The 26,879-nt window shown below is 38.7% G+C and overlaps 1 protein-coding gene across 1 annotated transcript; it reads right to left on the reverse strand.

The window, feature by feature from the left end:
* Positions 1-309: 309 nt before the first annotated feature.
* Positions 310-26,573, reverse strand: EIF1AX (eukaryotic translation initiation factor 1A X-linked). The gene is made up of 7 exons (XM_058712349.1): positions 26,326-26,573; positions 19,849-19,932; positions 16,647-16,750; positions 15,522-15,572; positions 9,106-9,187; positions 6,369-6,460; positions 310-4,194 (listed from the first exon to the last, which is right to left on the reverse strand). Exons 1-7 carry the CDS (start codon positions 26,339-26,341, stop codon positions 4,189-4,191), a joined length of 435 nt encoding a protein of 144 aa, XP_058568332.1. The 5' UTR covers positions 26,342-26,573; the 3' UTR covers positions 310-4,188.
* Positions 26,574-26,879: the final 306 nt, after the last annotated feature.

The following is a 26,879-nucleotide window of genomic DNA, read 5'->3' on the forward strand; positions in this document are numbered from 1 at the left end:
CACTCTCAAAAAATAAACACATAAAAAATTTTAAAAATTGAATTTCCTTAAAAAAAAAAAAAGTCATAAACGGGCGCTTGGGGGGCTCAGTGGGTTAAGCATCCTGCTCTTGATTTCCTCTCAGGTCATGACCTCATGGTTCATGAGATAGAGCCCCCAAGTTCAGCTCTGCAAAGACAATGTGGAATCTGCTTGGATTTCTTTCTGCCCCTCCGCCGCTCGCATTCTCTACTCTCTCAAAAGAAATACATAAACTTAAAAACAAAAAAAAAGTCATAAACCGTTCAAAAAGAAGCAATTGCATACTACTGAAAGTTATTTCATATTTTATTTTCTAATTGCATTAGTTTGCGTCCAACTGTTTTTACATAATTCCAAATGACCGGAAAGTAAACCTTTAATCAGTCAGTACTAATTAGCTGTCATGAATCTACATAGTAAAAGAATTCATTAGACTTAAGAACAAAATATGACCAGAGCTATCAATAGCTATTAACTTTCAATGAAGAAATACAGAATAGTTGGTATTTTGCAAAAACATCTTTAAGCAATTTAGAGACTTCCTATCTGTTAGCCTTATGCTGAATTAAATGATGGTAACAATTATTTTAAATATTGTATTGACATGAAAATATATATATATATATATATATATATATATATATATATATATATATATATAACAAGTTTTTTTTTTTTTATTATAGTAACCAAAGACTGCAAGTGAAAGAAATGACAAATAGAAAATATAAAGACGTGCATGTTCGATTTTATACGGTCCTGGATACCAAGTGAAAAGCGGCAGACACTGCTCTAGGTGCATTACACATATGGACACATAATCAACCCTTCCACCAATTCTGTCGGTACTCTTCTTATCATCCCAATCTTACAGGTGAGGAGCCTGAAACTCCTACAAGTGAGAGAAGGTGCCCATGGTCACTTGCAGGTAAAGGGCAACATGAAGGGTCGGGGAAAAGGCCTCCTGACCCCAAGGCCCAAGCTCTTCACTCTCCATCACACTGCCTAAATACCTGGCAGCTGGGGGGAAGAGAGGACCCAATCCAATACTCTCCAAATTCCTTGGTTCTCTCTGTACCTAAGAAGCTTGTGTCTTAATGCATCTGTAGTGAGACTTAAGATTTTGTCCTTTTCTGAGTAGGAAGAAATAAGCAAGGATAAAAAAAAAAAAATGACAGTTTAAGGTAAATCAACAACACAACATGGTGTGTAAAAGTTCATGGGAGTCCAAACAGTATAAATGAAACTTCTTCTTGCTAAGCAGGATAAAGATCTAAGCATTTCCTACCAACACAAATCTTTTTAATCGTTATGACAGGTAAACATAAAGAACTTTCATTCTGATACTTTAACTGTAAAGTTATAGTTAATATTGTATATTTTAAAATCTGTAAACAACAGAAATAAAGTATAAATCCACCTAGGTATTTTTATTTCAAACATGCTTTTACCTATTTGATTACTCAGTTGCTCTGAAGTCAATACTGACAGCAGTTTCTATCTACTAAAGATGTTATTCACCATCCTATAATTTAATATTTACACAAGATACATGAGATTAAGTTAAACTACAAGTCACAAGTTTTGTAACCAACTATATTCACAGCCATGATTATTCTGTAGATGTGGTGAGTAAACCAATGGCCAATCCTTAATAAAATACAAGAGTTTTCATCATGCATAGTTCACAGGCACCTTAAAAGGTGGCCTCTTAAGAGGCTGGATGTTCAAAAAAGATTCAACAGTCAAGCAATTAAATCCTGTCAAATCTTTTTTTCACACAAATGCTTGTTTTGGTTATTGAGCCATTTTAGTAATACAACTTATTTTTGCTCTAACTGGAAGTAGAATAAACACTGCATGAAAAATGCAAGCCCATAAAATTCATTAGTAATACCTAATACCCTCTTAGCAGGAAGAATCATTATTCTTGGATTTCAAACATTTTATTTTCTTTCAGGGCATACCCTATAGCATTGTGTTATGGGAATCAAGGAGTATCAAGGAGTATAACCAAAAAACACAAAACACAAACCAAAAACCAACCAAACAAAAAACTCAACAACACACATACAGATGCTAAAAAACTAAGGACCACTCCCATTCCTCATTTGAAATAAGTCAGTAAATCTATACAAATATCACATTAAAGACAAGTTAGTAAAACACTTCTTCCAAGCAGTGTTGCATATGACCTACAACTTTACCAACCACTTAATAATCATTAGGGTATGAGATTTTCCAGGATGCAATGGCACTAGATTGAGCCGTTATTACCTAGGCAAGGAAAAAAAAAATCACTAAAAAAACACATGAATGGGGGCCATAGTTGTAATTCAAGAAACTTGAGACAAATCATATTTGCTAGAAGAGGTAAGCAGAAAAAAATGTGTGAGTTGTACCATCCCTACCATGAACTACCACAGAGGCAGAGTTACTACATTCTTGGTAAAATAACACAGAAGAAGGATCTATATATACCACAAATTTAGCAAAACACTTTTTTGTACAGAGGCCTAAATATCTTTGGAAGTTTAGGTTTTGATAAAGACAATCGCTAAGTCAATTCTTCAATGCTAGTTTCTTTAAGTATTAAAAACCAGCCCATGGTCTCAGATGCATTCCATCTGGGTAAGTGTTCAGAACTCCAAAGAATAAGAAACATGAATCGCAACTATACACTCATTTCTATTCTTTGATTTAATGTTTTATAGTACCTCAGATTTTGATTCCAGTGCTTGCACACTTAGGAATAAGCATGAGATTGGAGAAGATACTCTTATTTTTTTGAAGCCACATGAAGGTTTCTCTCCCTTGGTAGAACTTTTCATCATTGAAAACATCTCTGGAGACCAGGAGAATAAACGTTTCACAGCCTAAATGATGGATCTCTTCTTGTGAAGTTGCAGAAGATTTCAATGTAGCTAGCCAATAAATAGCCCAGCCCTTAATTTCACATTAGTCAAGTTGAGAACAAAAAACTAAATAAGAGAAAATCCAAATTCCCAATAATATACAAGCAAAACAAATCTTTACACACAATAAAATACATCCTAAACACAAAGTAAGGGTATAATATACTCTGCAGCATGATATTGTCTTTATTGTATTTCTCAGCTGTAGCTCTTCCATTCAGAAATGAGAAACCATCTTTTCAATAAGTTGTTATTTGCTCCTTTTTTTTTTTTTTTTTTTACCAGCTTAGGGATGGTTTGAAAAAAGCTTAATTATACAGTTGTTAGGAAATTAAATTTTCATTTATACATACTTTAAGTGTTTACAAAGCACTCAAAATTGCAGCTTATGTATATGACTTCTGAAATAAAATGACACTTTTAACAATAGTTTTGTTCTTTAAAAATTTTCTACATACATGCACATGATCAAAACAATCTTTTCTTGTTTGGGAAATTTCCTAAGCATAGTAAGAAAAAAAAATGGACAACTATAGCAATATTTCAATGTTAAGATGACTGGGTGCCACCTACTGTTTGATTCCTGTAACTACTAACCTTACAAATTAAAAACTGCTATTAAAACCCAGGTCCTAAAACCTGCATTTTGTAAATGCTTTTTTGTTGATATGTTTATAGTGGCAAAATAAGGTTATGAAAGAACGTAAGTGATATCAAAATTAGTACAAAAATAGCCACATGCTACTTAAATATGAAAAACTGACCTAATCATTTTTAAATTCAAATGCAGATTTCTGCCTCTTAAATTGTATCAAAATCTCAAGGGAACATCTAAGTAACTGGAATATACAGAAAGTCAATGTACGGTCAACAGGCTAGTCAAAGTTAGGGCTTAATCAGGATCCATAATGAATGTACGGTAAATGGTTTATTTGGAACATTCATTTACTAACTGGAAGTGGTCAAAGTAGGAAAGGCAGTAATGCATTTTTCTCCTCTTTTTAAAAAATAGTAGATGTGGTCTTTTACCTATAAGCTCGAATACATCAAAAGAACAAAGGGGGCTTAACATTTCATGTAAGAGAATTCGGCATTACCGGTTTTTCAAGAAATACCTTAGAAACAAATCAGTCTGCTTTAACAAATTGCACTCATGCTAATAAATTTTAATCTTCTTTAACAGGTCACAGCCAAAATCCAAATTGTTGGAACAATCCTCAGAGAAATTGGAATGTAAAATGTTGAATTCAATTTAGATCTGGAAGGGAAAAGAACATCAGATCAAATGAAAGAATTCTTATATTCCAGAAGTCTACCACATAAGGGAGACCTGCACCCCCTAAGGCTATCTTTGAAGAGGAAATTCTCTACACCAGGTTTTTCTCAATTACAGTTTGCTGCCAGTAAATCTTTACAACTTCCTTCAGAATGTTATGCTATACAAGATGTTTTTAAAAAAAATTTTTTTAAATGTGTATTTATTTTTGCTAGAGACAGAGTGTGAGCAGGGGAGGGACAGAGAGAGAGAGAGAATGTGAAGCAGGCTCCAGGTTCTGAGCTGTCAGCACCGAGCCTGACGTGGGGCTCGAACCCACAAACTGCGAGATCATGACCTGAGTTGAAGTCGGATGCTTAACCAACTGAGCCACCCAGGCACGCCGTATACAAAATTTTTTAAATAATATTCTTAATAAAGTTTAGTGTCTCTCTTTTGTGTTGGTGATGAGAGATTTTTTTATTCTGGGGGGGAGCAGATATGCAGGAGTACTATTTCTTTCTTTTAATGTTTATTTATTTTTGAGAGACAGAGTGAGCGGGGGAGGGGCAGAGAGAGAGAGAGAGAGAGAGAGAAACCCAGAATCCGAAGCAGGCTCCAGGCTCTGAGCTGTCAGTGCAGAGCCTGATGTGGGGCTTGAACCTACAAACCATGGGATCATGACCTGAGATGAAGTCAGGAGCTTAACTGACTCAGCCACCCAGGCGCCCCTAGGAATGTTATTTCTTTAAGAAAGGTACAAGTGTGACAGTTAGCAAATTCTCTCAATCTGGTTATAGGAAAGAAGGCTAGCATACCTATATACCATCTGGAGAAATGTCTTGGAAAAATAGGGTTCTCAGGTGATTAAAAAAAAGGCAACCCTTGCCTTTGCAAATGGTTCAGGGAAACTCCCAATTCCTTTAGTATCCACTGTCTTTAGCATCTCTTTCCCTGCCGGACTACAGAGTCCAGTTCCAAGGACTCACTGGCATAGATTCAGAAATTTTTTCTTAGAAAGTCTTAACCTTGTTTACTAGATCCTCATCCTAACACCTCTGTGTATGTGGTTTCATATTCAAATGTGTTCTCTGCTTAGGTTAATTTCCAAAAATGCCTTCTACCCCAGCTCTAAAAATGTTTATATCACCCCTTAATTTACAACACAATTCCATGTCAGGTTCTTGTATATAATCATTAAATAATATCAATAAATCAATAATAATCATTAAATAATAAATAATATAATAATTAAATCTACTATCAAGGTATCATTAACAATTTAGTCACAAGAATTTTCTGGCTCAGGGTCTCCAAAGGGAAGAACATTGAAAAAAAGTATGATGTATTTATATAAAAATTCATAAACACATATACACACTGAAGAGATGTACTCAAATTTTAATTCACCATGAGCATTCGTAATGGTCTGAAGATGCATCAAAATATAAGATAGATTGATGGACGAATAAAGATAAGAGATATGGGATAAATCAACTATAGGAAAATGTTAATTACAGAATCTTGCTAGTGGGTACCACTTGTGACGCCTAACTCAGACTTCCCCAAGACCAGCCTTTGTAGTTCTGAAAGGCTCTGGTAATTCTGTCGCAGTCTTAGCAACTAACTTTTACTGTTAGCAAAACAGTACATTCTCCTCAAATACACCAACTCCAAACCAAGAGTTTGCCAACAGTGCATATTCAACGGATAAAATAGTGTAATTTTAACAAGACTTTTAATATATGTTGTAATTCCAATGCTTCATATCAAGCTGTTCAAACAAGATTCTTCTTTTAACATACTAGTATTTCAATTGAGTAGGCATGTTTCTTTGAGAAGATCTTGTATTTCTTTCAACTGTCTCCTAAATTTCATAATAGCTATCTCTTTAAACACTCAAACAAGTTATGACTGCAATGCCTAGCATTCAGGTTGCCAAAGAAGATATTGATCTTTTCTGGAAGAAATGGTGAAAAAGATTATAAGAATCCTCAAAGTATAAACAGTTTGACTAACTGTCTGATAAATAATGAGCATTTTAATTCATGGACAAATCTTGAAATATATCCTAAGTATTCAACATTCTTAGATTAAACAAAGATAGGACAAAGAGCTGGTTTCTCTGTAGATAACTCAGAAACAAAAGTTGAAAAATGTAAGGTGCATCTACTTACATCATCAATGTCTTCATCATCGTCTCCAATGTCATCGAACTGAATTTCGTCATCATCTCCAGGACCAAATGTATCAGTTTCATTGATTTTAGCTAAAGAAACAATAACAAATACACTCATATAACCAAGCTGATATTAAAATGAGTAACTGTCCACTAAAAGAAGTGGTCTGTTGGGGCGCCTAGGTGGCTCAGTCAGTTGAGTGTCCAACTTCGGCTCACGTCATAATCTCACAGCTTGTGGGTTCGAGTCCCACATCGGGCTCTGGGCTGACAGCTCAGAGCCTGGAGCCTGCTTTGGATTCTGTGTCTCCCTCTCTCTCTCTGCCCCTCCCCCGCTCATGCTCTGTCTCTCTCTCCCAAAAATAAATAAACACTAAAAATTAAAAAAAAAAAAAAAAGGAAAAAGAAGTGGTCTGTTGAATTATGAAAAGAGACTCTTAGGAGTCAAACTTAAATTTTAAGTTTTGTTTTAAGAAAGATCCTCCTAACTTCTACCTAACAGCCCTACTATATAGAATTTTATACAACAAAATCTCAAGGTCGCTGCTAAGCCAAGATGGAAAGTATGAGTTCTAATTTTGTTTGCAGAGATTTTTTTTTAAGTCAGCTTTATGCCCAGTGCAGAGCCCAATGCAGGGCTCGAACTCATGCCTGTGAGATCAAGACCTAAGCCAAGATTAAGAATTGGACACTCAACCAACTGAGCCACCTAGGCACCCCTAACAAAGGTATTTTTAATTCAGGGGGCACCTGTGTGGTGCAGTCAGTTAAGCATCCGGCTCCTGATTTCAGCTCAAGTCATACTGTCACAGTTTATGAGAACGAGCCCACAGAGGGCTCCATGCTGACAGTGCGGAGCCTGCTTGGGTTTCTCTCTTCCCCTCCCCTGCTTGCTCATCCTCTCTCTCAAGAATAAACAAATGTTAAAAAAAAAAAAAATCCAATTCAGGGGCACCTGGGTGGCTCAGTCCATAAGCGTCTGACTCAATTTCAGCTCAGCTCATGATCTCATGGTTTGTGAACTCAAGTCCCATGTCAGATTCTCTCTCTCCTCCTCTCTGCCCCTCCTCTGCTTTCATTCTCAAAATAATGTTAACATTTCTTTTCTAATTTAATACTTGACAAATATATTAGTTTCAAGTGCACAACATAGTTGATTTGACAATTATATACACTATGGTATGCTCACCACGACAAGTATAGTTATGTTCTGTCACCAAAGTTATTACATAATTGACTATATTCCCTATGCTACTTTTCATCTACTTATTTTAGATCTAGAAGTTTGTACTTCTTAATCCTCTTCACCTATTTCGCCTATTCCCCCAACCCCCCAGCAACCACTAGTTTGTTCTCTATATTTAGGAGTCTGTTTCTCTTGTTTGTTCATTTAATTTTCACATTCCAACGCTGCATGAAAGTTCCTTTTTCTCCCCATCTACGCCAGCACTTGTTATTTCGTCTTTTTGATACTAGCCACCCTGACTGGTATGAGGGGATATCTCACTGTGGTTTTGATTTGCATTTCCCTGATAAGTGATGCTGAGCATCCTTTCATGTCTATTGGCCATTTGTAGGTCTTCTGTGTAAAGTGTTTGTTCAGAAAAAAAAAAGTTATTGAAGAAATAAAGTGTTTATTCAGTTCCTCTGCCCATTTTTAATGGGTTATTTCGGGGGGTGTTTGGGGTGTTAAATGGTAGAAATTCTTTATGTATTTTGGATATTAACCCTTTATCAGACATATCATTTGCAAGTATCTTCTCTCATTCAATAGGTTGTCTCTTTGTTTTGTTGGTTTCCATTGCTGTGCAAAGCTTTTTAGTTTGATGTAGTCCCGACTACTTATTTTACAAAGGTATTTTTAGTAAGGCAGGCTTCAGTCACACAAATTCTAAAGCCATTACAACTTACAACTATGCTTCAAAAAAAAAGGTCAGAGCACAGGCTAACAACTAACCAATCACCAAACAGATTCACCAATCAGAAAATTTAGTCAAATCATGATTACCCCTAAGCAAGAAAATGAACCAGGACGTGCTAGTCCTATTCCCAGACATACTAGATTGAAAATGTCAAGTATAGAATTTCAGCAGAATTTTCATGCTTAAGTAAAATCATACTGTTTTTCTAATAATCTCCAACAGAGATAAAACAAACACAAAAAACAACACACAACGAAACAAAAACACCAAGTGAAAAATGTAGCCTTACAATATAGTATGTAAAGTACACTGCCCCTTTGGTGGGGTTATGAGGGACTTATTTTTGTTCAAGTTTTCCACATGAGAATGCGTAACTTTTTATTGGTGACAATGTTGGTTTTAAAAAATCCAATGGAATCCTATAATACCTAGGATAAGAACTGAAAACTGACTTTGTAAAAGTCAACAACAGTAGCTAATTATGATCACTGCTTCGTATTTAAAGTAGATGAATACTAACAATCTCTTGAGAAGGTTATTGTGAAATAAATACTGTAACAGTATTATTCTTTGGATTGGTATTATGCAAACGTTCAGAGTTTATGAAGTCTACACCAGGAGTGTAGTTATTAGGGATATAAGTTACTTTTTTTCTTAATGTATCCAGTATTATGAAGTATAAGCATGCATACTTAAATCATGCAAGCACTGAAGTAATATGCAAAATCCACAAAATTCTAACAAAATTTCTTCACCTAGTAACACCAAATACTAACACCATATGACAGGTTAATAAAACAATTCAGACGTTACCATGCTCTGGAAGCTCGCCATACGCCTTTAGACTTCTAGCTTCATCTGCATTGTATTTTAAGATTACATCAGCTTTATTATCCTGAAAGAGACAAGTAACTTTTAGAACTGATTATGCCAAAATATTATTTCATAAATTACTTTCAAACTGGATAAAAAATTAAATCTCACATCTTTATTAACTTTTTTCACATTTCAGTTTCCTCCTCCCCAGTGTACTTGTTGTGAAGAGCACAGGATCATGTATGGAATTGCTGAATGACTATATTATTAATTATACTGGAATTAAAATTTTTTTTTTTATTTTATTTTAAATTTTTTTTTTCAACTTTTTTTTTTTATTTATTTTTGGGACAGAGAGAGACAGAGCATGAACGGGGGAGGGGCAGAGAGAGAGGGAGACACAGAATCGGAAACAGGCTCCAGGCTCCGAGCCATCGGCCCAGAGCCCGACGCGGGGCTCGAACTCACGGGCCGCGAGATCGTGACCTGGCTGAAGTCGGACGCTTAACCGACTGCGCCACCCAGGCGCCCCTGGAATTAAAATTTTAATTAAGTATTAAAACAAAACTATAAAATAATACTTTTCTCCTACCCTCTAAAAAACATGCAGAACTGTGCCAACCCAATCTTTTTACAGGATGATTAAACAGTCTAATTAAAAAACAGACTGTTGTAATGACCTAAGGAAATTAATATACCTTTCCTTGAATCAATGGTTCTTAGAATATGAACTGATGACAATCTCCAGTGGAGCTTTTACATCTCCAGAAAACAGATTAATAGATGTGGAATGAAGCTCAAGAATTTGTATTTTCTAAAGCTCTTCAAGTGTTTCTGATGCAAATATACCAACACCTGCGGGGGACAAACTTAGGAATCCCCCGGGCTTACACCAATGGGTTAATAAGGCACAAAGAAATACAAAGTCAATAAAATGCTCACACCAGAGTTTGGGTAACCAGATAGGCACTCCAAGAATAGGGGGGGTGCAAAGGTCCACAAAACAGGGAGGGGGTGCTGAGCCCCCCAAAATAGAAAGAGGCAAAGGCCTGAAACAGAAACGGTGCAAAGGTGCCCAATACATAGGAATAACAAGATATTTAGGGTGAAAGCACCCCAAATTTAGTACTATAGCAGAAAACTGCTTTCATAGGAGAATAGGGCCAGGTTAGGTAAATTGGTGAATTGAACTGTGGACAGCTGCATCTCAGGCAAAGCAGCCCAGAGCTGAGATGGTTAACAAAAGAAAAGGTATCTTGTTAACACTGAGGTTATTCCCCTTCTGTATCATCCCCTAGGCCAGCAAAGATAAACAGGTGCAGAGGCGCCTCCTGTCTGCTGTTAACAACCATCTACCCATCTGCCCGGTGCTTGGATTTTGTTTTGTATTGACCCAAACCCCAAACATTGTATATCTTCAAAATCCTAAACACCCACACGCTTCCAAAACTCAATCAGGAGGAAATAGAAAGCTTGAACAGACCCATAACCAGCGAAGAAATTGAATCAGTCATCAAAAATCTCCCAACAAATAAGAGTCCAGGACCAGATGGCTTCCCAGGGGAGTTCTACCAGACGTTTAAAGCAGAGATAATACCTATCCTTCTCAAGCTATTCCAAGAAATAGAAAGGGAAGGAAAACTTCCAGACTCATTCTATGAAGCCAGTATTACTTTGATTCCTAAACCAGACAGAGACCCAGTGAAAAAAGAGAACTACAGGCCAATATCCCTGATGAATATGGATGCAAAAATTCTCAATAAGATACTAGCAAATCGGATTCAACAGCATATAAAAAGAATTATTCACCATGATCAAGTGGGATTCATTCCTGGGATGCAGGGCTGGTTCAACATTCGCAAATCAATCAAAGTGATACATCACATTAATAAAAGAAAAGATAAGAACCATATGATCCTGTCAATCGATGCAGAAAAGGCCTCTGACAAAATTCAGCAACCTTTCTTAATAAAAACCCTCGAGGAAGTCGGGATAGAAGGAACATACTTAAAGATCATAAAAGCCATTTATGAAAAGCCCACAGCTAACATCATCCTCAATGGGGAAAAACTGAGAGCCTTTTCCCTGAGATCAGGAACACGACAGGGATGTCCACTTTCACCGCTGTTGTTTAACACAGCGTTGGAAGTTCTAGCATCAGCAATCAGACAACAAAAGGAAATCAAAGGCATCAAAATTGGCAAAGATGAAGTTAAGCTTTCACTTTTTGCAGATGACATGATATTATACATGGAAAATCCGACAGACTCCACCAGAAGTCTGCTAGAACTGATACATGAATTTAGCCAAGTTGCAGAATACAAAATCAATGTACAGAAATCAGTTGCATTCTTATACACTAATAATGAAGCAACAGAAAGACAAATAAAGAAACTGATCCCATTCACAATTGCACCAAGAAGCATAAAATACCTAGGAATAAATCTAACCAAAGATGTACAAGATCTGTATGCTGAAAACTATAGAAAGCTCATGAAGGAAATTGAAGAAGACATAAAGAAACAGAAAAACATTCCGTGCTCATGGATTGGAATAAATATTGTCAAAATGTCAATACTACCCAAAGCTATCTACACATTCAATGCAATCCCAATCAAAATTGCACCAGCATTCTTCTCGAAACTAGAACAAGCAATCCTAAAATTCATATGGAACTACAAAAGGTCCCGAATAGCCAAAGTAATTTTGAAGAAGACCAAAGCAGGAGGCATCACAATCCCAGACTTTAGCCTCTACTACAAAGCTGTAATCATCAAGACAGCATGGTATTGGCACAAAAACAGACACATAGACCAATGGAATAGAATAGAAACCCCAGAACTAGACCCATAAACATATGGCCAACTAATCTTTGACAAAGCAGTAAAGAATATCCAATGGAAAAAAGAAGAAGAAGAAGAAAAAAGACAGTCTCTTTAACAAATGGTGCTGGGAGAACTGGACAGCAACATGCAGAAGATTGAAACTAGACCACTTTCTCACACCATTCACAAAAATAAACTCAAAATGGATAAAGGACCTGAAGGTGAGACAGGAAACCATCAAAACCCTAGAGGAGAAAGCAGGAAAAGACCTCTCTGACCTCAGCCGTAGCAATTTCTTACTGAAGATAAAAAGTTTCTGCACAGCAAAGGAAACAACCAACAAAACTAAAAGGCAACCAACAGAATGGGAAAAGATATTTGCAAATGACATATTGGACAAAGGGCTAATATCCAAAATCTATAAAGAGCTCACCAAACTCCACACCCGAAAAACAAATAACCCAGTGAAGAAATAGGCAGAAAACATGAATAGACACTTCTCTAAAGAAGACATCTAGATGGCCAACAGGCACATGAAAAGATGCTCAACGTCGCTCATCAGGGAAATACAAATCAAAACCACACTCAGATATCACCTCACGCCAGTCAGAATGGCCAAAATGAACAAATCAGGAGACTACAGATGCTGGCGAGGATGTGGAGAAACGGGAACCCTCTTGCACTGTTGGTGGGAATGCAAATTGGTGCAGCCGCTCTGGAAAACAGTGTGGAGGTTCCTCAAAAAATTAAAAACAGACCTACCCTATGACCCAGCAATAGCACTGCTAGGAATTTACCCAAGGGATACAGGAGTACTGATGCATAGGGGGCACTTGTACCCCAATGTTTATAGCAGCACTCTCAACAATAGCCAAATTATGGAAAGAGCCGAAATGTCCATCAACTGATGAATGGATAAAGAAATTGTGGTTTATATACACAATGGAGTACTACAGGGCAATGAGAAAGAATGAAATATGGCCCTTTGTAGCAACATGGATGGAACTGGAGAGTGTGATGCTAAGTGAAATAAGCCATAGAGAGAAAGACAGATACCATATGGTTTCACTCTCATGTGGATCCTGAGAAACTTAACAGAAACCCATGGGGGAGGGGAAGGAAAAAAAAAAGAGGTTAGAGTGGAAGACAGCCAAAGCGTAAGAGACTCTTAAAAACTGAGAACAAACTGAGGGTTGATGGGGGGGTGGGAGGGAGGGGAGGGTGGGTGATGGGTATTGAGGAGGGCACCTTTTGGGATGAGCACTGGGTGTTGTATGGAAACCAATTTGACAATACACTTCATATACTGAAAAAAACAAACAAAAATAAAACCAAAATCCCCTTTCCCCCTCACGTCAAGTTAATGTTCCTAGTTTCTTTGTCTCCTTGTACATGCCCATCACGTTTACAAGCCTTATGATCTAAATAAATACGGGGCAAGGACCCTTATTTGGGGCTCTTGTCTTTTTCGCGGACATTAGCCATCTCTTGTTTTAATCCTGCGTTTGTTCTTTTGCTAGTCTAAAGAGAACTTTAGACCTAGAGTCTACGACAAACACCTACTGCCTTAGAATGTTCACACTTCTCCATTTGAAAAGAATCTTAGTTAAGGAAAAAGTGTTCAAGTTTATTATTTCAACTTCTAAAAGTTCTTTGAACCTAAAAGTAGGTCCAAATGGCTACAAAAATGATCAGTGATGCAAGCACAGTGTGATTCAAACCAGCACTTCTTCAGCTGTGTATGAAGCTCAGAGGGAAATTGTCAAAAGGCATATTCTGATTTAGGAGGACTGGGGTGGGGTCCAAAACCCTGCATCTCTAACAAGTTCCCAAAAGCCACTGATGCTACTGGTTCCCCGACCACCCTTTTAAGTGGCAGGGGGGACAGGTGGCTTGTGGGAGATTAAGAATCAGAAAAGTTGGTCTTGACTGCCATTTTATAGTCAGAATGTTACATCTTTCTGAACCTTGGTTTCCTCATCTGTCAAAGAATTATTCTTCCTACTTCTGGGGTTATTTTAAAATCAGAAGAAGAAAATGGACATTAAAATGGTATTAACTGGGGTGCTTGGGTGGCTCAGTTGGATAAGTGTCTCTTGATTTCGGCTCAGGTTGAGATCTCACAGTTTGTGGGATCGAGCCCCGCAGTAGGTTCCGTGCTAATAGCGCACAGCCTACTTGGGATTCTCTTTCTGCCCCTTCCCTGCTAGCATGCGCATGTGCTCTCTCGCTCTCAAAACAAATAAACATTAAAAAAATTTTTTTAAATATGTAAAAAAAAAAAAAATGGTATTAAAGCAGGATTTTCCAACCTCAGCACTATTCATATCTTAGGCTGGATAATTCTTTGTTGTAGGGGCTGTTCTGTGCAATGGAGGATGTTTAGCATCACCCCTGGTCTCTATCTACTATATGCTAAGAGTACTGTCTCCCTCCCCTCAGCCAGCAAGTTGTAACAAGAAATGTCTCCAGGCAGTGCCAAATGTTCCCTGGAGGAAACAAATTCACTCACGGTTGAGAACCACTGATTTATAATAAAGATTTTAATTCTTTATTCTGGAATATATATTTTAAAAAATTAAAGTACGATCAAGGTTATAAGAATAGAAACATCACTCACAACACGATTAAATACATGGTGATGAGTTCTAACAGGTGGAAACCAAATGGATTGCACAGACCCACAATGAGCAGTCTCCAGGTTGAGATCATGAAGGGCAACTATCATTTTCTCTCCTAAGTGCTCATTCAAATTTAGAGCACATACTTCTATCATGGTTTGTACTGTAATTACTTGTGTGCCTTATTCTCTTCACTACCAAGCCATAAGTATTTTTTGGGATGGGAGTTTGACTCATTCAGCTGTATACACCACAGCAGCATTTTCCATATTTTGATTTCAGTACGCACACATTAAAAAAAAAAAAAAAAAGAGGGGCGCCTGGGTGGCTTGGTCGGTTGAGCGTCCGACTTCGGCTCAGGTCATGATCTCACGGTCTGTGAGTTCGAGCCCCACGTCGGGCTCTGTGCTGACAGCTCAGAGCCTGGAGCCTGTTTCAGATTCTGTGTCTCCCTCTTTCTCTCTGCCCCTCCCCTGTTCATGCTCTGTCTCTCTCTGTCTCAAAAATAAATAAACGTTTAAAAAAAAAAAAAAAAGAAAGAAAGAAAGAAAGAAAAGAAAAACTGACATGTGAGGCCCACCCTAAGATTACATTTTTACTTTAACAAATAAGAACACGAACAACACCACAACTATATAACATCATTCATTCCAATAAAGGGAACTTTTTAAATATCAAAAAGGGAAAAAGGACCATTTATAGCTTGATGGAAAATTCATACTGCCTATTATTTTTTCCACAGTGAAAATGTGGACTCCAGAGACTGGCCATTTGGGAACCATGATGACTAGTGTACTAGGCACAATATTGAAAACATAACTAGCCCTTAAGAAATGTTTGTCAACACAACAATCAAGAGCATGAAGAGGTGGAATTGGGCAAAAACAGTCATGACTTAAGTTCTAAGAATTAATGGCTCATAAATACAATCAAGTGAACGATGAAAAAAATTATTATTATTTTTTACCTGGTAGTCTCGGAGACCAACCAATATAATGTCTGAGGTATTTATCCAAACCTAAGAAAGAAAAGTCACTGCATGTTACATTTAAAAATACAGAATCAAAGCAACACTCGGTCAGTCTTTCCATAAAATACTATTCACTCAACTGTGGGTGAAGTACCTAGATACAGAATTAGGAAAAAAAACAACCCAAAAAACTTTATTAAGCAGGTGAGCACGTTTCAAATCTGTAATTTGGAATGTTAAAACACACACACACACACACACACACACACACAAACGATCTTATTTAACTAAATGAGTTCATTAATTCCAGAAGAATTATGACTAGAAACTTAGTAATTTGTAATAGTGAATTACTCCAGGTGGTTAGTTATCTATCCATTATATGTGAGAATATAAAGTTAGAAATGTGTTTTCTCCTTCCCTCCCTTCCTTCCACCAGCCCACATACACAAAGCTGGCAAACCTCCTTAAAATAACCCATAAAATCAGTCAGAGGGACTTTTACCCAACTTGACTAATAAATTGGCCTTAACACCCACTATGATGGGAAATTAATCATTACTTTCCAAGGAAGCCCATCCAGCATCACAATTCCAGAAATTTAGTATCACCATAACACTTAATGTAATTCATATTGAAATTTTCTTAACATGTTTTACAAGGATTTCCCCCACCCTCAAATCAGAATCCATACACGGGCCACCTACCCCTTTTAACCATTAGGTCTCTTTAATCTCCATTCAACCGGAATAGTTCTCACCCTCAGCCCTCTTGCTGCTGCTGCCCATTTCCCCCAACTTTAAGGTCACTAACCTTGTAGTAAGGGTCTGGACATTTGTTTTATAGTCTCCCTTAATTTGGATTTGTTGATTGATTCTTCATGACTAGGTTCAGGTTAAACATTTTGGGCCTAACAACATAGGTGACGTAAATGAGTCTTTAAATGGAATCCATATAAAGTTATCATCATGGAATTTGCTGTTTTGATTTATCATAGTATATCACTGTTCTACTGAAATCTTTGAGTAATTTACAAAAGTGAGGTCCTTGACCCATAAAAACTATAGAGCCATTTCCCCCCATTAATCATAATTTTAAAGTAAAACAAATCTCCACACCTACCTTTTTCCTCAATTTCCCTCTGATGTGACATAACCTCTTTACACCATCAAAACACATCGCTTCTAATCGTCCATTTCCCAACATTTTGATTACTTGAGCATATTCTTGGGGGAGAGAAAAGAAAAGTGTATGGGATACTGTTCAACTTTTCATATAACAGCAACTTAAAAATCCACATAAAATGGACGAGAACACAGGGGCACCTGGGTGGTTCAGTCAGTTGAGCATCCGACTTTGGCTTAGGTCATGATCTCACAGTCCGTGGGTTCAAGCCCTGTGTTGGGCACTGTGCTAACAGAGCCTGGAGCCTGCTTTGGATTCTGGGTCTCCCTCCCTCTCTGTCCCTCCCCTGCTCCCGTTCTGTCTCTCTCTCAAAAATAAATAAAACATTAAAAAATTTAAAAAAAAAAAAAATTGACTAGAACACATAGGTATATTGGTTAGGAATAAATGTGTAGTAAAATAAATACAAGGGAGTGAAAAACCAACCCAATGGCAGAACCAGAATCTAGATTCCATAATGCCATTTCTATGGCAAACTGTCTTTACTATCAGAAATGCTTTAATTATCTACTGATTTTGAGTAAGTAGAATGACTATGGTCTTCTTAACTGTATGCTTTAAAGTTTTATTTATTTAAGTAATCTCTACATCCCACATGGGCCTCAAACTCATGACCAAAGTCAAGAGTCACAGGTTCTTTGGACTGAGCCAGCCAAGCACCCCTTAACTGTATGCTTTACTTTTGGAGATCAAGGTGGCATGTCCCAAAATGTACATCACACCCCATCAATCTCTCACACTGGGATCCTCTCCCAATTTTGGATCTCCTTTCCCTCAAAACCTTCAGAAGCTAATCCCAACATAATTTTTGGTATATGTGACACATAAAAAGTAGCTTTAACGTTAGTCATGTCTTTGTGAAATTAGATTTCATTATTAGGGATTATTCTAAAGTTTTTGTGAAGCCAGAAAGATACTTAGGCAAAATGCCAAACTTTTAATCAAAACCTTCCCAAAAGGAAACCCAGGAAGTCACGCAGTTTTACTGCCACTTGGAAAACTGAGAGGATGATGAGCATTCATTAGCTTGCAAAGGGGCCGTGACTAGGGGGCAAGGGAGGGTATTGCTTCAGAACCTTGAGTTTACTCAAGTTGTGCGTAAGACTGACTCCCACAGAGAATATCCACTGATTTGTAAATACACTGAGACTTAACTTTGAAAGGCTCAACTGTGGGGCTGACACGCTGAAGTGAGTTGCTCAGACTACAGTGAACCTAGAGCCTCAACATGGTAGGCCAACTCAAAGGCAGTCTGTCTTCCAAAGTGGGGAAAATGAAAAAGCGATGGTCACAGTAAAATCAACTATTAACGGAGGAAAGAATGAGAAAGGCTAAGAAACTGAAAGGTCTTTTAACCATAATATGTGTTTCATTTTTAGTGGCTTATATATACACAGCCATGAACAAATTCATCAAAGTTCTATAAAAGGATAATCGAATAAAGTTCTTTGTTAAAATATGCTGGAAATTATTGCAATAACTGGACAACTTCAAAAATAGATTATATACTACGTATGTAATGTATTCATGCTAAATTGTCTGAGCGTGATAATTCTATTGTGATTATGTAAGAGAATATACTTAAGAAACACAATAAGGTAAAAGTATCATGAAGCCTGCAACTAACTTTAAAATGGTTCAGGAAATACACACACACGAAGGGTTTAAGGGAGTTCATTGCATTAATACTGCAATTTTTCTGAAGCAGCTTTTGAAGTTGCTCAAGGGTTGTGGGGCACCTGGGTGGCTCAGTTGGTTAAGCATCTGACTCTTGATTTTGGCTCAGGTAATGATCTCATGGTTTGTGATACTGAGCCCTGCATGGGGCTCTGAACTGACAACACGGAGCCTACTTGGGATTCTCTCTTTTCCCTCTCTCTGCCCCTCCCCTGGCTCGTGCTTTCTCCTCTTTCCCAAAATAAATAAACATAAGAAAGAAAGAAAGAAAGAAAGAAAGAAAGAAAGAAAGAAAGAAAGAAAGAAAGAAAGAAAGAAAGAAAGAAAGAAAGAAAGAAAGAGCGAGCTCAAAAATATGGGAAACTAGTGTTATGTATCTTAGTTTGGAAAGGTCAATTGTTTGGTTTTATTGTATTCTGTTTTCTGAAATTATATGCTAATAGTACTGGAGAAATGAGGCCAAGGCCTCTAACTCATCCCTTAAAAATCCACTGTCTAATGAAAATATTATGTAGCACCATTTACTGGGTGGCTCAGTCAGTTAAGTGTCTGACTCTTGATCTCAGGGTTGTGAATTTAAGCTCCGCGTTGGGACTCCATGCTGGGAATGGAGCCTACTTAAGAAAAAAAAAAATCTACGAAATCATGGAATTGTTAACTATAGCTTTTGAGGCTTAGTTCTTTTTTAACTGTACAATTCTTTCTTAGTTATGAATATCCATGCAAAACAATGAAACCTAGAGGTTTATAAAAATGCTACCAATAGGGGCGCCTGGGTGGCTCAGTCTGTTGAGTGTCTGACTTCGGCTCAGGTCATGATCTCACAGCTTGTGAGTTCAAGTTCCACGTCGGGCTCTGTGCTGACAGCTCGGAGCCTGGAGCCTCCTTTGGATTCTGTGTCTCCCTCTCTCTCTGCCCCTAACCCACTCGCATTCTGTCTCTGTCTCTCTCAAAAATAAATAAACATTAAAAAAAAATTTTTTCTTTCAAAATGCCACCAATCAACACACACTGAGCATACCAAGAATTGATTACTAAAAGAAAGGCTCTAGAGAGGTGGGGGGGGGGGGGGGTGGTGAGAAATGGAGGACAAAGAGGAACACATGATTTCATTGCTCAGGATTACAAAGTTATATCTTTTATGTTTAGAAACTGAAAAGTCCCTATTTTAAAAAAGAAAACTAGGGGCGCCTGGGTGGCGCAGTCGGTTAAGCGTCCGACTTCAGCCAGGTCACGATCTCGCGGTCTGTGAGTTCGAGCCCCGCGTCGGGCTCTGGGCTGATGGCTCGGAGCCTGGAGCCTGTTTCCGATTCTGTGTCTCCCTCTCTCTCTGCCCCTCCCCCGTTCATGCTCTGTCTCTCTCTGTCCCAAAAATAAATAAAAATAAAAAAAAAAAAAAAACATTGAAAATAAAAAAGAAAACTACTACTAAAAAAAACCCCTCACTTACAGAAACGCTTACCCTGTCCATCTTCTTTAAACACCAGCTCTCTCTTTTCAGATTCATTCTCATTCTTACCTCTGCGTCTATTTTTACCTCCTTTACCTAATGGTTTTAAAGAAAAAGACATTAATTATTTGCAAAATAGTAAAGAAACTGACTCACAACACGCTTTTAAAAAATCACTTACATTTAAAAATTCACTTAATGTAGTCACACAATCATATTAAATTTACAATCTCCAATCATACTAAACACACAAATAGCATTACTCCCCTACCCTTCTTGGAAATTCCTTTTGGGTTATTTCTGTCATAAAATACAAATTGCAAGCAGATATTATATAAAAGTACATAGATCCCTGAGGACATCTGCATTCAATGACCAAAATTCCTAGATCATAATGACCACTGGTTGAGCACACTGCTCAATGAACCCCTCCCACAGGTGCCCACAAAGGCCAGGGTGGGAGATATTATAATGAGTTACTGATAGATTTCTAAATAAATAAATAAATAGCCCCCCACCCCTTTTACCAGACTTCCCCACGAAAGGTCTGAGTTCAATTAGGATGACTGGAGGTGAGGGGGTCAAGTTACAGCTCCTGGAATGGGATATACTGATTTTGTTGTGGAGGGAGAACAACTCTGGCTACCTTCAGAATTTGAATTCTACCTTATAGCTGTAGCAAAGATTCAATGAGCCAAGTATTTGAAGTTAAAAAAGCAAGTTATTACTGCCTGAACTTGGAAGCAAACAAGATGTCCTTCAGTAGGCAAATGGATAAACTGTGGTACATCTACACAATGGAATGTTTTCAGGGCAGTGAAATTATTATTCTGTATGATAGTGTAATGGTGGATACATGTCACTATACATATGCCAAAACTCATGCAATATACAGCATAAGGAATGAACCTTAATGTTAATGTAATCTATGGACTTGGCTAGGCTGGTTGGGAGAAATCAAAGGCCAGATCCTACTAATATATATACTGGCTCATGTTAACAACATGCTGGGGGGGAATATGAGAATTCTACTTTCTGTTCATTTCTCTACAAATGTAAAACTGCTCTAAAAACAAAGTCCATTAAAAAACAGGGGCATCTGGGTGGCTCAGTCAGTTGAGCATCAACTCTTGATTTTGGCTCAGGTCATGATACCAGTGATGAGGGAAACAAAGGCAAGAAAAATGTAGTTTAAATTAAATCCCCTTACAGCTTACAGCCCACTCTGATAGATACCAGAGACCTGCAGCATGTAACATTCCACAAGGAGTTTATGGCTGCCTTAATGTCGATAAATGTTTACATGATATGAAACACCCAAAGCAACTGGAGCGCCTGAATGGCTCAGTTGAGCGTCTGATTAGCGTCCAACTTAGGCTCAGATCATGATCTCCAGGTTCATAGGTTAAAGCCCCACATAGGGCTCTGTGCAAACAGCTCAGAGACTGAGCCTGCTTTGAATTCTGTGTCTCCCTCTCTCTCTGCCCCTTCCCAAGTCACACTCTTTCTCTCTCAAAAATAAACATAAAAAAAAAAAAAAAAAAAACCAAAACTAAATGCAAATCTTCAGGGTTCTATAAGACTCTGCTTTCAGCATACAGAAATTCCTTAGAAACTATCTCTATCCCCCCGCCCACTGCCTCCACAAACTTAAAAGTGTATCATCAGTCTCTCCTCACAATCCCAGCGCACAGCTCTTTCTGCCCACGGATCCTGTCCCCCGTGTTATAATAAAATCACCTTTTTGCACAAAGACATCTGAAGAATTCTTTCTTAGCCGTTTGCTCATGAACCCCACTTCAAATTTCATCACTAAGGTTGTGGGATCATGCTGAGCATGAAGCCTGCTTAAGATTCTCTCTTCTCTGCCCCTCTCCCTTGCTTTCAAGCAAGCGCACTCTCTAAAACAGGGATGAAATCAGCAAAATCCAGACAGTGGGGGCAAAGGAAGACAATTTGTTTTCCTCACTAGATACCTTATTGGGGGGGAAGGGGGAAGAATCAGATAGATGGGGAACTTAAAGATTTTTTAACAGACTTAAAAGACATTATCTAACAATAGCAAGGTGTAGACCAAATCTGGATCCTGATTTGGTGTGGATGGTGCTGGTGCAAGTTTAGTTGTGAATTGTGTCTGGGGCCAGGAGGTAACTACCTAAATGTATATTATACTAGTATACTTTTGTACATATGCATATATTCAAAATTCTTCAAAATGTAAATTTAAAAATGAATACAAGGTGAAGAAGAGTAGAAGGCTACCATTGGTGTAAAAAAAGAAAAATGCATATTCATATTTGCTTGTATATACATAAAATACTTCTGGAAAGGCATATGCAAAAAACTTAACAATGACCGCCTGTGAGAAGAACTGTTTGGCAACAGGACATGTTCTAGAAAGAGACTGCACTTTTCACATTTTGAAATTTGAACTGCGAATGTATTTACTATTCAAAAATTAAAAAAAAAATACTTCAACCAAAAGCAGAGGTATATGATCCTTTAGGTGGGAAAACTGGTAAAAGGTTATTGTCCTTATTACAGGTACCAAGAAGCAGGCCTAACCTAGCCATAAAGAAAAGACAAACAGGAACAATATTTCTGAGATGGAAACAAGAGAATTATGACCAGATGTAGAGGGAGGGAAAAGCAAAGGATGAATGGAGCTTTCACAAAAAACTTCTCAGGATCTCAGACTATGTAAAATGAGGGAGTTAGAACAGAAGATGTAAACACCTCCACCTTGCTTCTACCATTTAGAATTCTAGATTCTTCTATCTCCTGATATCCTTAAAAAAACCCCGTAATTCTCCCTCTCCCTTTGTTTTTCATACTTTCAATGATGACAATACCCATCATTTCCCGACTCTCTTTTTTTCTTAGAGGGCCACTTGCACTATTTTTTTTAAAAAGTTTATATATTTTGAGAGAGAGAGAGAGAAAGAGACAATCCCAAGCAGGCTCCATGGGGCTCACCTGGGGCTCAAACCCATGAACTGTGAGATCATGACCTGAGCCGAAATCAGGAGTCGGATGCTAAACCAACTGAGCCACCCAGGTGCGCCACCACTTGCACTATTCTGGATCTTTACCAGCCCCCACCCCACATTATGCCTATTCCTCTGGAGCTTCATTAATTCCAAAGTCCCACCATCTGCTAACCCACTTTCTAAGGAAATTAAATTTTCTCTTACCTATCACTTCTATGCTAATTTTGTATCTCAGCCCCTCTACTTCAACTAAGCATTGGTTTCATATTTACGATGGGTCCAGTGAATGGGCTACTGTCATCTCAAGCTCAAGATTTTATTCAAAACTCATTTTTTCTTTACAAAACTGGTCCTTAATCAACACTCCCGTTTCTGTTAGTGGTAACATGATCACCTTACGGAACATAAATCTCTCAACCTATAAACAAGCCAGCCTACCTCTCAATACTTCCCTTCCACTATCTTATACTTCAATCCAAGCAGATTTCTCACTGTCCCATTAACTTACCCTTAAGTTACTATGCCCAAACTATGCCTATGAGACAGGTACTATTTTGTCTTTATTTCACAAGAGATGATAGTCTTTGAAAGGTTAAGTGACTTATCCAAGGCGATATCACATGAAGTGAGACCTGGGATTTGAAGTGAGCAGTATGTCCCCACTTAACTATACTCTTAATCACTATATGATAAAGTCACCCATTTACTTGTCATAATCACCCTATGAAGTAATAACATTTATCCCCAGTTTACCAGGGAGTTCACTGAAGATCAGACAATTAACTCATTTATTATTTCAGGGTGTGTGGGTGAAGAGACTCAAATCTGATCTTTTTGTTCCTGACCCTCATATTAGGGTCTCTCTCCACAGCATTCTGTTCCCATTCCAGAACCTACTAAACCACATTGATGGCCATTTTCAAAAGGTAGGAGAAAGACTGTAAGTGGTAGTGATACTAAAGAACTCATGGAAAGAACCTGGAAGCAGCAAAAGGTTCATAGTCCAAACAAAATAATGAATGTGCACCTGGCCACTGCAAAGACAGACACATTAACTTCTAGAATCCAGTGAACTTAAAGAGTCCTAGGGGCAGTCTCGTAATGCTTTGTGCTATTGTCAGGTGGACCTCTGTATCCGGACCCACCCAGAGTCCTTAGAGTTCAGTATGTGAGGCATTCTTCAGGGAAACCCAAACTGCTTTCCTAGGAAGAGTAAAGTTATCTCTGGCTTCAAGCCATTAATCATTCAAGCCAGATCTTCAAACTAGAGTGAAAGCTCCTTTAGGGCAAGGATCTTACTGGCTTTGTTTACTGAATTATTATATACAGAGCTGGGCAATTCTTTGAATGAATCCGTCAAGGGTAGTCTATACATTCCTAAAGGAGGGGCAATTTTAAAATCAAAGGCAGTAACTTCCTCAAAGTGTGGGAACACCTTACCCCAAATGGTTGTCATGAGTGGACCAAAGGATACCCTTTTTTTCTGAGGTAATAAGCTAAAAAGAATCTAGAGGATTCTAGAGGAAATAAGCTGGTGACAATCAGTCCAAAGCAAAACTCATTCAACACACAGTTCATGGCAATTTAAATCCTTGTGAAATCACCACCAAGATTATATTCAGAAGACTTCTGGCTCTTCCAATAAAGAAAAACAAAGAAAACCCCATGAATTTATTTCTACATTAGTAAACCTCATCTTATAAAATCCAGGGGTCTTGGAAAGCACTGTTCCTCTAAGGTAACAGATTGGTTTTACATGTAATGGAATGATAAACACCAAATTCAGAATGGTGGTTACTTCCAGAAACAGGAAGACAGGGGAAGAGACCAAGGGTTTTAACTGATCCTGTGTTTTAATTTCTCAAGTTCAGAATAATGGATTCCCAGGTGTTCACTATATTGTTATATTTTTCGTACGCGTCAAATATTATTTATAAAGAATGATCTATTGCTTGCCAATTCATCAGAACTAACCATACCCTGATCACTCCCCTATTTTACTGCCATGTAATGGAATACAACTTTAAAGGAGGCTAGTGAACTAGATGTGATTTAATGTATAAGTTTAATGCAGAAGTCCTGTTCCCGTAGAACCTATTATTATTCATCCGAGAGTGAAGTCAACAAAAGGTGACTTAATCCAACAAGTATTTATTGAGCATCTACTAAGTGTCAAGTGCTAGCAATTCAATGTGATTAAGACAGATACCATTACTGTCTATTATAGCTTACAATCTAGTGAGGGAATTGGAAGCCTCGTCACTAGAAATAAAAGGGAGAATAAGATACTTACTGAGGTGATCCAATTACCATCTAAGAGGAAATAAGACATTAGACAGGTTACCCCAGAAAAATTAACAGTAAAATGCTACAAAAAGGGTCTGCAAGCTACATTTTGAGATAACTGCACCAAATCTTGCACAGAACTGCAAGCAAGTACCCCAAGGGATAAAATGAGTAGCCACAGAGGCAAAGAGGAAATCAGGTAAAATCCCTGGAGCCGTCTGTGAAGTAGAAGAGAGAACAGAAGTAGGCCTGGGTCCAGGCAAGGGTCTGAAGGATTAATAACCAAAGGAAACTTCCCGTGGGTTGTGTAATACGCTCCTCTCCTGAGGGAAACACAATGATTTCCCTGTTTCTACTGGCACAATTTCCTTGGAGAAATTATAAAGATACTTAAAAAGACAGAAGTCTCCTGAAGTCTAAAAAAGGGGATAATTTCTTTAAGACTCTTCCGCTTTTAGGTAGATTAGGCCTTCCATTTTGGAAGTTCCAAATAAACATCTTCAAGACTGATAATTTGTGGACGTTTAGCCTCAGAATGGAGAAAACTTAAAGGTCTTTACTCCTAATACAATATATACAAGATCTGAAGCAAAAATAAGAAAACCTGGTTAAATATGAAAGTGTTCCAAAAAAAAAAAAAAAAAAAAGGTAAACGCCGTAAAGGGGTGGGGAAGAGTAAATCTCTAGACATGAACCCTAAATATGTAAATACGCATTAAGGTTTCAGTCACTGTGTAAAAGGGAGAGGGAGTAGTCTCAACAACACTCAACTATTCATAAAGAAACCCATGTAGGAGTACCTGATCACTAAAGCAGGCATTACTCTTTCAAAGTTAAGAACTGCTTCCAGGGCTTAACTCTCGTTGCCCAGGAAGGCCAAAGGCTCCCATTTGTGAAACCCTGGCCGCCCGGGAGAGGTCTCCCCACAGGTCCATAAAGCGCCGCGGTCAGTCTGGCGCGAATCGGGAGCAAAAGCCCACATTCTCCCGCAGGAGGCCCTACAAAAATGGCGTCGGCTCCACCCCAATGTGACCAAACTGGTACACAAGAGTAACTTCTCAGCTCCTTTCCCAAGCCCCAAACCGCGTGTGGATCGTCCAGCCGCCTGCAGGCAGAGAGGAGTGTGAGATCACTGCGGCCTGGGCAATACGGAGCGCCGCGGACAGGACCGGGCCGAGCGGAGTCGTGGTCCCGGGGTCCAAGGCAGCATTACCTTTATTCTTGGGCATGGCGGTGACGGCGGCCTCCCGGCGTTTCCGACTCCTATCCGAGTGGTGGTGGTGGCGGCGGCAGCAGCGACTCTTCCGAGGGGCCCCAAGGGCGACGCGTGGGACCGCACGGTACCAAACAGCCAAGCGAGGCCGGGTCGCGTGCGCGGGAGAGTCTCGCAACCGACTTCTTCCGAGATCCGCCTGTGCCCACGCTCAGCCGCAGCAAATGGCGTCGCGACTGCTTGCGTCACTTTTCCCCGCCTCCCAACGCCGGCTGACCCGCCCCCACCTCTCCGGCCCTATGGCGCAGGCGTGGCCGACTGACCCCCCCCCCCCCCCCCCCATTGTTAGGGCGGAGGGTGACGCGCTTTTGAAGCGTTCGCGGTAGTTCGCAGAAACACGCAGGGGGCGGGGCCGTGAGCGGGGAGGAGAAGGAGTCACGGAGGGAGTGGGCGGGGCCCAGGCGTCATAGTAAAGGACGGATTCAGTTAGCGCCCGCTGCTGGCTGACATCAGACCTCTCTGCTGCTTTGTGTGAAACCCCTGTCTCTGGGTTT

The sequence above is a fragment of the Neofelis nebulosa genome, chromosome X (assembly GCF_028018385.1).
Source record: "Neofelis nebulosa isolate mNeoNeb1 chromosome X, mNeoNeb1.pri, whole genome shotgun sequence".
NCBI classification, from domain to species: Eukaryota; Metazoa; Chordata; class Mammalia; order Carnivora; family Felidae; genus Neofelis; species Neofelis nebulosa.

What these genes read in the sequence shown, in the direction of transcription:
- EIF1AX (XM_058712349.1), bottom strand. An exon ending in TTGGTCTCCGAGACTACCAG is followed by an intron (nt 9,188 to 15,521) that starts GTAAAAAATAAT and finishes TGTCTCTTTCAG; the next exon opens with GATAATAAAGCTGATGTAAT. An exon ending in TGGCGAGCTTCCAGAGCATG is followed by an intron (nt 6,461 to 9,105) that starts GTAACGTCTGAA and finishes TTGTTTCTTTAG; the next exon opens with CTAAAATCAATGAAACTGAT.